The sequence below is a fragment of the Poecilia latipinna genome, unplaced genomic scaffold (assembly GCF_001443285.1).
Source record: "Poecilia latipinna isolate Pla-1442-1.1 unplaced genomic scaffold, P_latipinna-1.0 Scaffold629, whole genome shotgun sequence".
NCBI classification, from domain to species: Eukaryota; Metazoa; Chordata; class Actinopteri; order Cyprinodontiformes; family Poeciliidae; genus Poecilia; species Poecilia latipinna.
The window spans coordinates 139370-150767 of NW_015113245.1; the positions used below are offsets into that span (position 1 = coordinate 139370).

Genomic DNA, 11398 nt, shown 5'->3' on the forward strand with positions numbered 1-11398 from the left:
CAGGGAGGAAGTGAGCAGTCGGTCGCTCCTGTCGGCTCTTACCTATCGGAGCCGAGGATTCGCCGGAGGAGACGAAGAGAGGTGGGCGGATGAAACGAGGGATTTCCTCTCCTCCGCCTCCCCCGCTCCGTCTCCCTCCCTCGCAGATGTTTCCCAGCTCTCCAGCGGCGGCTTTCCACACAAACACCTCTGGAAAAGCCGCCGGCACACCGAGGAATTATTTGTACCTCAACATTTCTCTGTGGTTACCGAAAATGTGGATTTGCCTTCATTTAGTCCATATGAAATATGCATCAATGTAGTTATTTTAAGATCTCTATTCAGTTGAAACCAGATGCATTTTTATTCTTTTTTATTTTTTTCCTGTTTTTATTGTTGTTTTCACCTATAAGAAGCGAACAAAGCCAGGATATCAAGTATCAACTTTGGTTGCCAAACATACCTTCATTGCTCAGTAGATTTAGAAGAAACTTAAATAAAAAAAAAATAAATAAAAATCATCCTTCCACAACTCCTCTTTGGTCGCGCGCCCAGACTTGAAGCCATTCCTCGTCGAACATCACAGAGCAGCGCTTCCGTCTGGAGCAATATTTCTTCTGATCTGTGATCACAGTTCATAACGGGGTCTGTGGAGAACAGCAGGCTTGCATTACCCACGTAGAAACAGAGGGAAGCGGATCCTTACGGAGAGAGAAAACTGGGAATACCTATAGCGCCCGAGCGAAAATGTTCACATATCAACAAGTCATAAAGTTTCTTAAAGGGACAACCAGCCCTTTAAGAACATTTGTGATCTTGATTTGACCCAAAATGGAAGCGGGTTCAACAGCCCTGCTCTAGACGTCCCTTCATAAACGGCATCAGCGGGTAATTATTTGCACTTTTCTGACTTTTATTTGCAAAAGAAAAAAAAGCTCATCGTCAAGGAGAGTTGAAACATAGTTGAGGAATTCTATACTAATACTATGGTTAAAAAAAAAACAATAGATTTACAAAGATTTAAAAGATAGGAAACTGAAGAAAACGCCTCCAGTTGGCAGCGGCCGCTGCGAACGGGGGACCGGACCTGGGTTTGAACCGGTTCTGAGTAAGTGGAGCACAGGGTTCTCGGCAGGGACACGTCCATGTCTGTTTGAACGCAAAAGAGACTCAGACAGAAGCCCAGAGGACGAATGAATGCTCTGACGTCAAAGCTGTCCTCTTGGCATAAAACCACGGAACCCGAGGGCTTTGTAGCTCTGGGAACAACACACACACGCACACACACACCTGCAGGCCACGTTTGAAACTTCCCATTTTGTCTTCCTCTGCAAGGCCTGGCGGGGCAAGAGCCGTTGGGGGCTTTGACTGGTCCGTGTCGGTGGAAAGTGAATCAGCGGGCGGGGTGAAGCGGGGCGCGGGATGAGTTGATGACGAGCGGCGGGACTCCGAGTGTGGCATGCCTCTGATCAGCGAGACATGTCACCGCGGTGTCCCGTCAGCACAGGCCACTCACATCCAATTAGAAACAGAGAGGCTGGAGAGGAGCTGACTGCGTAATCCAAATTAAGCTCGTTAAACGCAGAATGCTTCAGAGAAAGGAAATGATTCATCAATTCGATTCGCGCTGGATGGGATTTGTTGGATTATGAAACTGATTTTTTTTATTTTTTCTGTTGTTGTCTTGCGTTTTCCGCAGATGATGGGGAAGCCTGGCGAGTCGCCCGTGGGTCGGCAGCACCAGAGCCACCCGGAGGAGACGGAGGAGGAGCTGAGGGAGCACCAGGACGCCGGGGCCCTGCCGCCCGGGGTCACCATCAAGCAGGAGCCGCCGGACCCACAGGAGCTGCAGGAGCTGCAGGAGGAGGTGCTGCAGCAGCACCGCGAGCGCGAGCAGGAGCTGCTCTTCAGACAGGTACAGCATGAATTTACATCCAGAATATCGCTTTGGATCCTCCACCTGACAAAACATCAGAGATAAATCATTTGTTTCGGCCGCCATCTGTTGGCGGTTTGTTGTAATTACAGTAGTACAGTCAAATTATTTAAAAAAAATGTATCAGATTCATCACACTTCTCATCACTACGGTTAACTTTGTAAGCTTGAAATATAAAATGTTTAAGAAAATTTTTTATTGTCTCAAACTAAGCATCTCTATTTTGTAGGTTTTCATATTCGGGACTGTTTAAAAAAAGTTAATGTGTTTCAAACATAATTTAGAAATGTTAAGTATAATGTGCTTCAAAGGAATGATAATTTATCATTGCAATAACGTCATGACCTCATTTTATCCAAGCGTCCATTGAGGTATTTTTTTAAGACGTTTTTGGTTCTAGATGACTTTATTTGGCACTAATGTAGCAGGAAGTGGGCAGAGAGAAAGGAGGAAAGACATGCAGGAAGGGAACTGAGGACGGGATTCGAATTTGGTGTATTTTTAAAGTGAAATTTGCCGCTAAGCAACCCAGCCTGACACCTTACTCGTCTTTTCTCTCAAATTTGCAACTCTGCATTGCCGACCGCAGTACAAGACAGCGTAACTCTGCTGTGAACTAGGTAGCAGTCCATGGGGGAGTGGCATTTAGGTTGAAATAGTTGGTGTTATTAACATTAACAAGTTAAACTTGTTTAAATGAATCGCATGCACAAGTCCATTAAAACTTAACATCTGTTTTGTCTTCCTCGTCGCCACGCGAGCAGCAGGCTCTGCTGTTGGAGCAGCAGCGGATTCACCAGCTGAGGAACTACCAGGCGTCCATGGAGGCCGCCGGCATGACCATGTCCTTCCCCGGACACAGACCCCTGTCCAGGGCGCAGTCGTCTCCGGCCTCGGCGTCGTCCTTCCCCATCAGCGTCCCCTCGCAGGATCCTCCCGCCAAGCCTCGCTTCACCACAGGTCAGCAGACCTGATCGAATCCTTGAAATCCTGGAAAACGCTTGAATTTCAAGTCGACTCGGAAAGCCTTTGAAAGCGCTCGGCATTCAGACTGCAGAGTTTTGCTTCTCCTCAGGCCTTGTGTACGACTCCCTGATGCAGAAGCACCAGTGCATGTGCGGAAACACCAACAGCCATCCGGAGCACGCCGGGCGCATCCAGAGCATCTGGTCCCGGCTGCAGGAGACCGGACTCCGAGCTCAGTGCGAGGTGAGACCGGAAAGCCGACTCCGCTTGGCGGCCAGACCGCGATCGCCGTTCCATCTGACAGCGTGTGTTTTGCTTAGTGTATCCGTGGGAGAAAGGCCACTCTGGAGGAGCTGCAGACGGTCCACTCCGAAGCCCACGTCCTGCTGTACGGGACCAACCCACTCCGGCAGAAACTCGACTGTAAGCTTCACTCTGTTCATTAAAACCAGGAGGAATCCGCTGCCGTTTCCAGCTAATCCGACATTTCCTTCCCGATCAACAGGTTCCATAACACCCATGTTCGTTCGGCTGCCGTGCGGAGGAGTGGGGGTCAGTCACAACCGAGCGTTTCCCGAATTCGTCTCCCGTAAGTTACCCCCTCCCCCACACAGGCGTGTCTGACATGCTTGCTGGCGTTTCAGGTGGACAGCGACACCATCTGGAACGAGGTCCACTCGTCCAGCGCGGCGCGGCTCGCCGTCGGCTCCGTCGTGGAGCTGGTCTTCAAGGTGGCAACTGGAGAGCTAAAGGTAAACGGTTCTTACCAGGTCCACAGCTTGATTTTCAGTACATTTAGAGCCAGAACGGCAAAGATGGAAAGATGCATTTCAATTAAAGGTTCCCGGATCATGGAATAATCTTGACAGTGAAATAAAACGTTAACTTTTGAACTTTTAAATAAATCAGTTGAAGTGAGGAAAGTTTTGCAAATAATGTTTAGCACCAATGTTCTTTTGTTTCATTTGTGATTCAGAATAACAAGAAATGTTTACCTCTTGTTATTGATTTGTTGAATTAGATTTTTTCATTCATGCCATAATTACCTGGTTTTTTGGGAGTGGGGTGATAATAAATACGATAGGAAAGAAACAAAGTGGAATTCCAAAAAAAAAAAAAAAAAAAAAGGGGGGGGGGGGGTTTTGGGAAAAAATTTGATGGATGACGTAGGTTGTTACTTTCCACCAACAATAAAACAAAAGGCATCAGCATGAAGCTGCCACCACCATGTTTTACTACAGGGATTCAATTACTTCTTCCAACACACTGAGCATTCTCCACGTTCCTCAAAAAGTGTCATTTTAGTATATATATATATATATATATATATATATATATATATATATATCATAAAAAACTTTAATCTGGCACATGAAAGCCTATAAAATATCCAGAATGTTGTGGCTGGAGCTTGACTGGATGTGGGATGTGAATTCCTCTGCAGCAGGTTTTTATCTATTTGTGTCGATGAGTTCTGCTGCCGTTAACAAACCTTTGTTTTTCTTCCCAGAACGGTTTTGCGGTGGTCCGCCCTCCTGGACACCACGCCGAGGAAAGCACCCCCATGTAAGGCCACAGCCGTCACCACACAAACAGCAGCAGGGACCGTTAACCGTTAAACTAACTAATAAACTAACCGTTTATTTGCACGTAAAGCGCAAAAGGCGAAGCGTTGCCATGTGAACATGAGAATGGAGCACTGAAATGCGTGTGGATTTGTGACGGTTCCCATCTCTGCTGCCGTTTCAGGGGCTTCTGCTACTTCAACTCGGTGGCCATCGCAGCCAAACTGCTGCAGCAGAGACTCAGCGTCAGCAAGATCCTCATCGTGGACTGGGTCCGTTTCCTTAGCAACCGCATCTTTTAGTTTTAGCCCGGTCCTGGTTTGGCACTGAACGAGTTCACTTTATCTCTTGAACTTAAGGATGTTCACCATGGCAACGGCACCCAGCAGGCTTTCTACGACGACCCTAATGTCCTCTACGTCTCTATCCATCGCTACGATGACGGCAACTTTTTTCCAGGAAGTGGAGCGCCCGATGAGGTGAGTTTTCCAATTTCTTCTGGTGACTGAAAATCTTTCTAAGCTATGAACAATTTTAACTTTTATCACTGGAACCTTCTCCCGTTTTCTCAGTTTGATATTTTAGATAATTGCAGAACATTTAGGCAAATGTTTTGAATCATTATCCCACTAAATCTTTTCTTAAAAGTTTTATTCTGAACCATTTCTTAATTAATCAGTGCAGTTTTTTCCCCAAAACTTATCCATTTTATTACTTAAGATTAATTTATTATTTTAACACTTAAGAAAAAATACATTTATTATTAATTAAAATAATGGAGGTTGTTACCGTTTTCTGTTTGGTTCCTCTGTTCAGGTGGGGAGCGGTCCAGGGGTGGGCTTTAATGTCAATGTGGCCTTCACTGGGGGCCTGGACCCCCCCATGGGAGACGCAGAATACCTGGCTGCCTTCAGGTAATGTTTGGGAAGATTTGACTCAATTTTAATGCTTTCGGTTCTTTCTGTAATCACTAAACTGTGTTTCAGGATGTTTGAAGCAAAATTTTCTCAAACTGAAACTTACTCAATCAATACCTCGTCACTGCTTCCTGTTTCGATTATTGACCTTGAAGAGTGAGCTGTGCAGCTTGATAATGATAACTCCCCCCGCAACCTCGCCCTTCTCCCCAGGTCTGTGGTGATGCCGATAGCCGACGAGTTCGCTCCGGACATCGTGCTCGTCTCCTCCGGCTTTGACGCCGTGGAGGGACACCCCCCACCGCTGGGCGGCTACACCCTGACCTCCAAATGTGAGCAAAAGATTGTCTGAGTACATTTTTTTTTTTTATCTCAAACAGCAGCTGTATCCACCAGCAGGATAACACGCAACCGCATCCAATTTTTTTCGTTTTGGTATGTGACTGACAAATATCAGGGTGTCTGCAAACTCTTAAAGAGTCTTAAAATACTGTTGGTAAGTACAAGGCTTGAAAATGTCTGAAATATATTTTAAAAAGGTAAGTTGGCCTTAAATTTTGTCTTGACAGGACTATTTCTATATAGTTTCTTTTCTGACTCGACACAGCTGAAGCTAACGCTAACTCACTGCTAACATACACAGCTAGCTGGGGGTTTTTTTTGTCCATCATGGTAAGCATAATTTTATTGCCAGTTGGCTGGACAACGTTTCTACATTTCTATGGAGACACAGGCCTTAAATTCCATTCATTGCGGTCTTAAAAAGTCTTAATTTAAGTTAGTGAACCCTGCAGAAACCCTCAATATGCGCATATTTGATTGATGGGTTCTGTCCGCTCAGGTTTTGGGTATCTGACCAGGCAGCTGATGACCCTCGCTGGAGGCCGGGTGGTCCTGGCGTTGGAGGGAGGTCACGACCTCACCGCCATCTGTGACGCCTCTGAGGCCTGCGTTGCTGCCCTGCTCGGACAGGAGGTGAGAAGTTCCAAAATTTAGCATCAAGTTTTGATTCTGAACTGCAGCTGGACATTAGATCCGTTTTTTTAGATTAATTTCATTCTTGGTTTTTGAAGAGTTTATTTCTGGAAAATCTGGATCTTTTTTATTTATTTTTTTCCTCCAATGCTCTTCAGAGACGCCATCTTATTTTACTGCTTCTATTTATTTGGACTTTGAATTCAGGTCGACTCTGTGATGAAACATAAGGGTCAAACTATAAAAAAAAAAAAAGAACAAGCTTTTTTCATTTCAAAGCAACTTTCTTATAATTTTAAGATGTTCTAGTAACTAACTAACTAAACACAGATTGGCACTAACACTCCATCTCAAGAAACACTTTTTTGTCATTTGTAATTTCATTTTTAGAAAAGAAAGTGAGAAAAAAAAATCTGGTATGGAAAAATTTGAACACTTTGTTTTTAATGGCTACTCTGAATGCGTTAACAGATTTTCTTTTAAAAATCTTCCTAGCTAGAAAGCTAATAGTCGTATGTTACTGAACATGCAGTGTCGATTTATTTCTGGAGCAGCATTTCAGGAGTAAACAGAACAGTGGGAGTTTGCTGGGAATGGACGAAGCCCTGTTTTCCCTTGTGCTCTTCCTGTCCAGACAGACCCCTGGTGGAAACCCGCTCCATCCTCATGTTTCCATCCTCATGTCTCCGTGCTCTGTGTGTTTTTGTCACGTGCAGCTGGATCCGCTTCCAAAGGCCATCCTGGAGCAGAGGCCCAACCCCAATGCCGTGCGTTCTCTGGAGAAAGTCATAGAGACTCACAGTGAGTTTGGTCACGTAAACATGCACGCATGCAGAAACACACAGATGTTCTTTAGCTGCAAAACACGGAGGATTACACACATGGTTCTCTGCTGCTGATGGACAGAGGTCTCACTCTGAGTGGAGAATTAGAAAGCACAGACATGGAAGTGGTTTGTAGGACTTTTAAAGGTTCAGGTTATAGAGTGGGAAAGATTTTCATATTTTTAACTGTGTTACGATTGTATATTTGCTAGAACGGCATTATTCTTTGGTCATTCTTTATACATTGACTTTCACCAGAATGAACAAGCGCGGGGACACGTTCCCCGCGATTTCTTATTTTGTCCTGTCCTCCCCTTCCGTCTCAGGTAAGTACTGGCGCTCGGTGCATCGCTACTCATCGCGGCTGGGGCTCTCTCTGCTGGAGGCCAAGCGAGGCGACTCGGAGGAGGCCGAGGCCGTCAGCGCCATGGCGTCTCTGTCCGTCGCCAACACCAACACCATGGATCAAAGGTGCAGCTTCCTGAGAGAGCTAAGCAGACAAATTCCTCTAATTGTTTTTTTAATACAAGCTTTGAAAATCACAAAATGATATGTTTATAGTTTTTAGTTGGAGTTTTGTAGAATTTGTGTCTTATCATCTAAACATTAAACATACAGTGCCTTCTGAAGTTACTGTCCTTTCCACTCTTGTTTAAATTCTACATCTTGGCCAATGTTTGAATTTGATGAAAAGCGTGAGATCATCTGCATAGAAGCGTATTTTCTGACTTAAAACACATTTAAATTCTGTATCTTGGTCAGTGTATGAATTTGATGAAGAGTGTGAGATCATCTGCATATAGGCATATTTTCTGACTTTTTTTTCTCCCAGCAGGGCGGAGGAGGAGCCCATGGAGGAGGAGGCTCCGCTGTAACTGAGGCAGGCGTCAGGGCGTTGCAGTGTTGCCATTGACCTCTCCGGAGAAGAGCCTCGGCTGACCCCTTCATTTAGTCGCCCCCGACCCCACTCACCACGTCAGTCACCTTGACTGGCAATCCCTCGGTCTAAAATGAGGGAGGGGGAGGGGGGCGGGCTCAGCCTCAGCGTAGGGAGCCAATCAGAAGACAGAGGACTGAACTGAAATGGGAGGAAAAAAATAAAATAACAAAACTTAACGGCGTTGCTTAGCAGCACTCGTTTAGAGACACTCATTGTTTTTTCTGTCAGTCTTCGCACCTTGGCATCGGCCCACAGCGGCCGACTGTGCGATCACCCGGCAGGGGGGTCGAGGTCGGATCTTATCGCAGAAAGGAAAGGTGTGCCGTCACACTCGGTGCTTTGCGCAGCTGCCCTCTCTGACCGCATTCAGTCGAGAAAGCAGGGACAGCAGACGATCCCGACTGTCCTGGAGCAGCTCGGGAGGGGTGTGGGGTGGGAGGGTTGTGGGGTTTGTGGGGGTGTTTGTTTCTCTTCTCTTAACTTCGTTCCCCACTAAACAAGGGGAACGCTGCGGCATCTGGGAGGACTTTTTTTTTTTTTTAACGTGCCGCACTCACTGTGGATTCGCCGTCGTCCGAGGAAGGCTTTCGCAAAAGATTTCGACGGCTGAGACAGTCGCCTCGCTGGAGCAGCCTGCCGTCGAAGGTTGACGAGTGAGAGGAGTGCCTTGGAGGGATGGGGGTTGGGGTCCGCCTGTTTTCAGGATTGTTCAGGAAAAAGATTGCCTTAAGTTTAACCGTTTCTCCCACCGAGGAATTGGTGCGAGGAAGGAGACGGGGGAATGAGGCGGGGAACGACGAAAAAAAAAAAAGCTAACAATCTTTCAGCATGTTTACTTAGAAAGTGATGGAGATGGCATTTATGTCTCCGACGGCCTCTCTTGAAGAGTTACTTTACTTTTTTGATGGATCTATTTTTCTGTAAAAAAGTTTAAAAGAGAGGGAGAGAGAGAAAGAAACTGTTTTGTAAAAAGGTAGTTGCCAGCTTCTTTAGACAACGGTGCAAACACCGAGAAAAGGAATCGGATCGCGAACTCTCACAACAGTTTAGCCTTTGATGTAGCCTCCCTTTAAGAGTCAGCGCTTTTTGCAGAACAATTTGCAGAGCATGCATTTTAAGCAGATTTTAACGAATGTTGCCCAAAAGAGAAAGGCGAGCAAGAAAAAAGGAAAAAAAGAAGAAAAAAAAAAAAGCCAAAGCATGAGTTTGCATTTTTACCGTTCTCTTAACTGGAAAGGGCGAGTCGACATGCAACGTTTCACATATTGGCCCTTTAACCCTCTATGGTATGCATTATGATGCCAGTTAGGGGACAAAAACAATGTCTGGAGTTTAGTTTTTTTTTTTTGTTGTTTTTTAATTAGTCTTAAATCACACAAGCAAATTGTATCAGTTCGCAATTAAGTGAACGTCATCATAAATTTGGTTGCATTTTTACAATTAATAAAGATAATTTCGATATTTGTAACCACAAAACAACGAACAAAAGCAATAGAAATCTTTTTCAGTTCTTACTTTGTTTTTGTTTTGTTTTTTTACATTTGGTGCTCCACCCCCCCCCCCTTCTGTAGCCGCCCTAGGCATCTGCCCACACGGCAAAAAAAAAAAAAAAAAAAAAAAGTTAATATAAAAAATTCCCCCCAAAACAAGTTTGAAATAAGCTTTTCTTGAAGTTATTTGACCAATCAAAGCACTCTTATTGGTTCCTGTGGTCTTTTGTCTGTGCTTAAAGTATTGCATCATGTAAAGCGGTGCCTTTCGGAGCTCTGGCTGGCCAACATGGTACCATAGAGGGGGGCGGCAAAGCTCAAAATACCCGGTCCAACGTTTACTGATTTAATCCGCCTCGGATCAGGTGAGCGTTTCTTCTTTACGCGTGCTGATCGAAAGGTTGGCAACTACCTTAATGTGAGCTTCACACCAGTCGTGTATATTTAACTGAATATATTTTGACCGTAATCCAAGTATTGTCGGTTTTGTATCTACGTGTTTGAGTTTCCGCATCGATGTTGTCGATTTTATGATATCAGAAACGTGTTCAGTTCAGCGAGTCCACTTTTGTTTTCTTTTTTTATCGTGCAAGATTATTTTTCTAACATCTTGTTTTTTTTCATGCATAGGTTTCGTTGTGTTTTGTTTTCATCCATTTTGGGTTTTTTTCTGGATAGATATAGGGCTGCGTTCATGTACTTTCAGTGCTGTTGTCGTTTATTCTTTCTTGTATTTATGGAAAACGAGGAAAAACACTTCCTTTCTTCCTTTCTTTCTTTCTTCCTACGGCTCTCGAAGCCTTTTTCAGCATTTTCATCAACTATGTATTTATAACATGTACTGTTTATAGGAGATTTGTATATGGAAACTTTATAAATGTACTCTTACCTTATGACAGCTATGATATTGTGAGCAAAAAAAAAAACCTAGTACGGTGTACAAACAGCGTATTGAACTCGTCATCGACTGCACTGTTTTTCAAGCGGCCCTCCGGCCGAATCGCAGCACGGCACCGCAGTCGACTTTGACGCGTTTCATCACTTCGTTGCCTCATCAGTTCATCCTCCTCCCGCGCACGGGATGATGTTCACCAGACGTTTCGAGGCCGTTTTCACGTAGCTCCCCACGGCTCAAAACGGCGAAGAAGAAGAAACCGACTTGCCGCAGCTTTAACCGGACGTTTACGTACACTGGATTGAAAAAAAAGGAAACGTTGCCGGTTTTTTTTTCCTCACCATTGGGCATGAAATCAGACTAATTGTTCTGTTTTAAATTACTTGTATTTGCTGAATGCCAGAATAACAACACTGATTTTTATTCGCTTGAATTTTGAAATGAACAAAAATGTCCTGATATTTAGTCGACCTGTTGAGGTCGCTCGAGGATTTTTGAAATGTTCCCTCCAATTACATCCAAAGCTTGAAACCGACTCATGTGCAAGCGTCTCAATTTTGAGAAAATTAAACAAAATATTTGATTATTTCTAACAGCTTTTTATTTTAAAATGCTAACCTAAAACAAAAAAAGTTTAGGCTGATTTAATGTCAAACGGTGAGGGGGAAATGGGTTTTTCTACAGTTCAAACAAATGCAGTTTCAGCTGTAATTTAAAGACGCCCATCATGTTTAAGCCAATATCATTTTATAAACCTGTAAGATTCTAAATTGATTTGATGTTTTTCCAGCCTAACTATACATTCCACTTGTTATCTGTTTAATTTGGCTTCTCTAAAGTATTTTTTTTTTTTTTTTTTTTTTTTTTTTTTTAACTGTCATTATGTTTTTTTTTTTTTTTTTTTTTTTTT

The 11398-nt window shown here is 44.1% G+C and overlaps 1 protein-coding gene across 6 annotated transcripts in view; it reads left to right on the plus strand.

Moving 5' to 3' along the window:
• LOC106954123 (histone deacetylase 4-like) overlaps positions 1-10800 on the plus strand; it is a 68899-nt gene extending 58099 nt beyond the window's left edge. For 5 of the 6 annotated variants that reach the window (XM_015043394.1, XM_015043395.1, XM_015043396.1 and 2 more), the window contains 15 exons: positions 1679-1894; positions 2681-2876; positions 2992-3125; positions 3203-3305; positions 3388-3434; positions 3527-3634; positions 4393-4448; positions 4632-4719; positions 4807-4926; positions 5264-5361; positions 5578-5696; positions 6206-6339; positions 7056-7140; positions 7490-7634; positions 7996-10800. In XM_015043394.1, coding sequence (XP_014898880.1) covers positions 1679-1894; positions 2681-2876; positions 2992-3125; positions 3203-3305; positions 3388-3434; positions 3527-3634; positions 4393-4448; positions 4632-4719; positions 4807-4926; positions 5264-5361; positions 5578-5696; positions 6206-6339; positions 7056-7140; positions 7490-7634; positions 7996-8038 — 1692 coding nt within the window. In that variant the 3' untranslated portion in view covers positions 8039-10800. The remainder of the gene's footprint in view (positions 1-1678; positions 1895-2680; positions 2877-2991; positions 3126-3202; positions 3306-3387; positions 3435-3526; positions 3635-4392; positions 4449-4631; positions 4720-4806; positions 4927-5263; positions 5362-5577; positions 5697-6205; positions 6340-7055; positions 7141-7489; positions 7635-7995) is intronic. The other variant, XM_015043398.1, reaches the window with a different exon arrangement.
• The last annotated feature ends 598 nt before the right edge of the window (positions 10801-11398 follow it).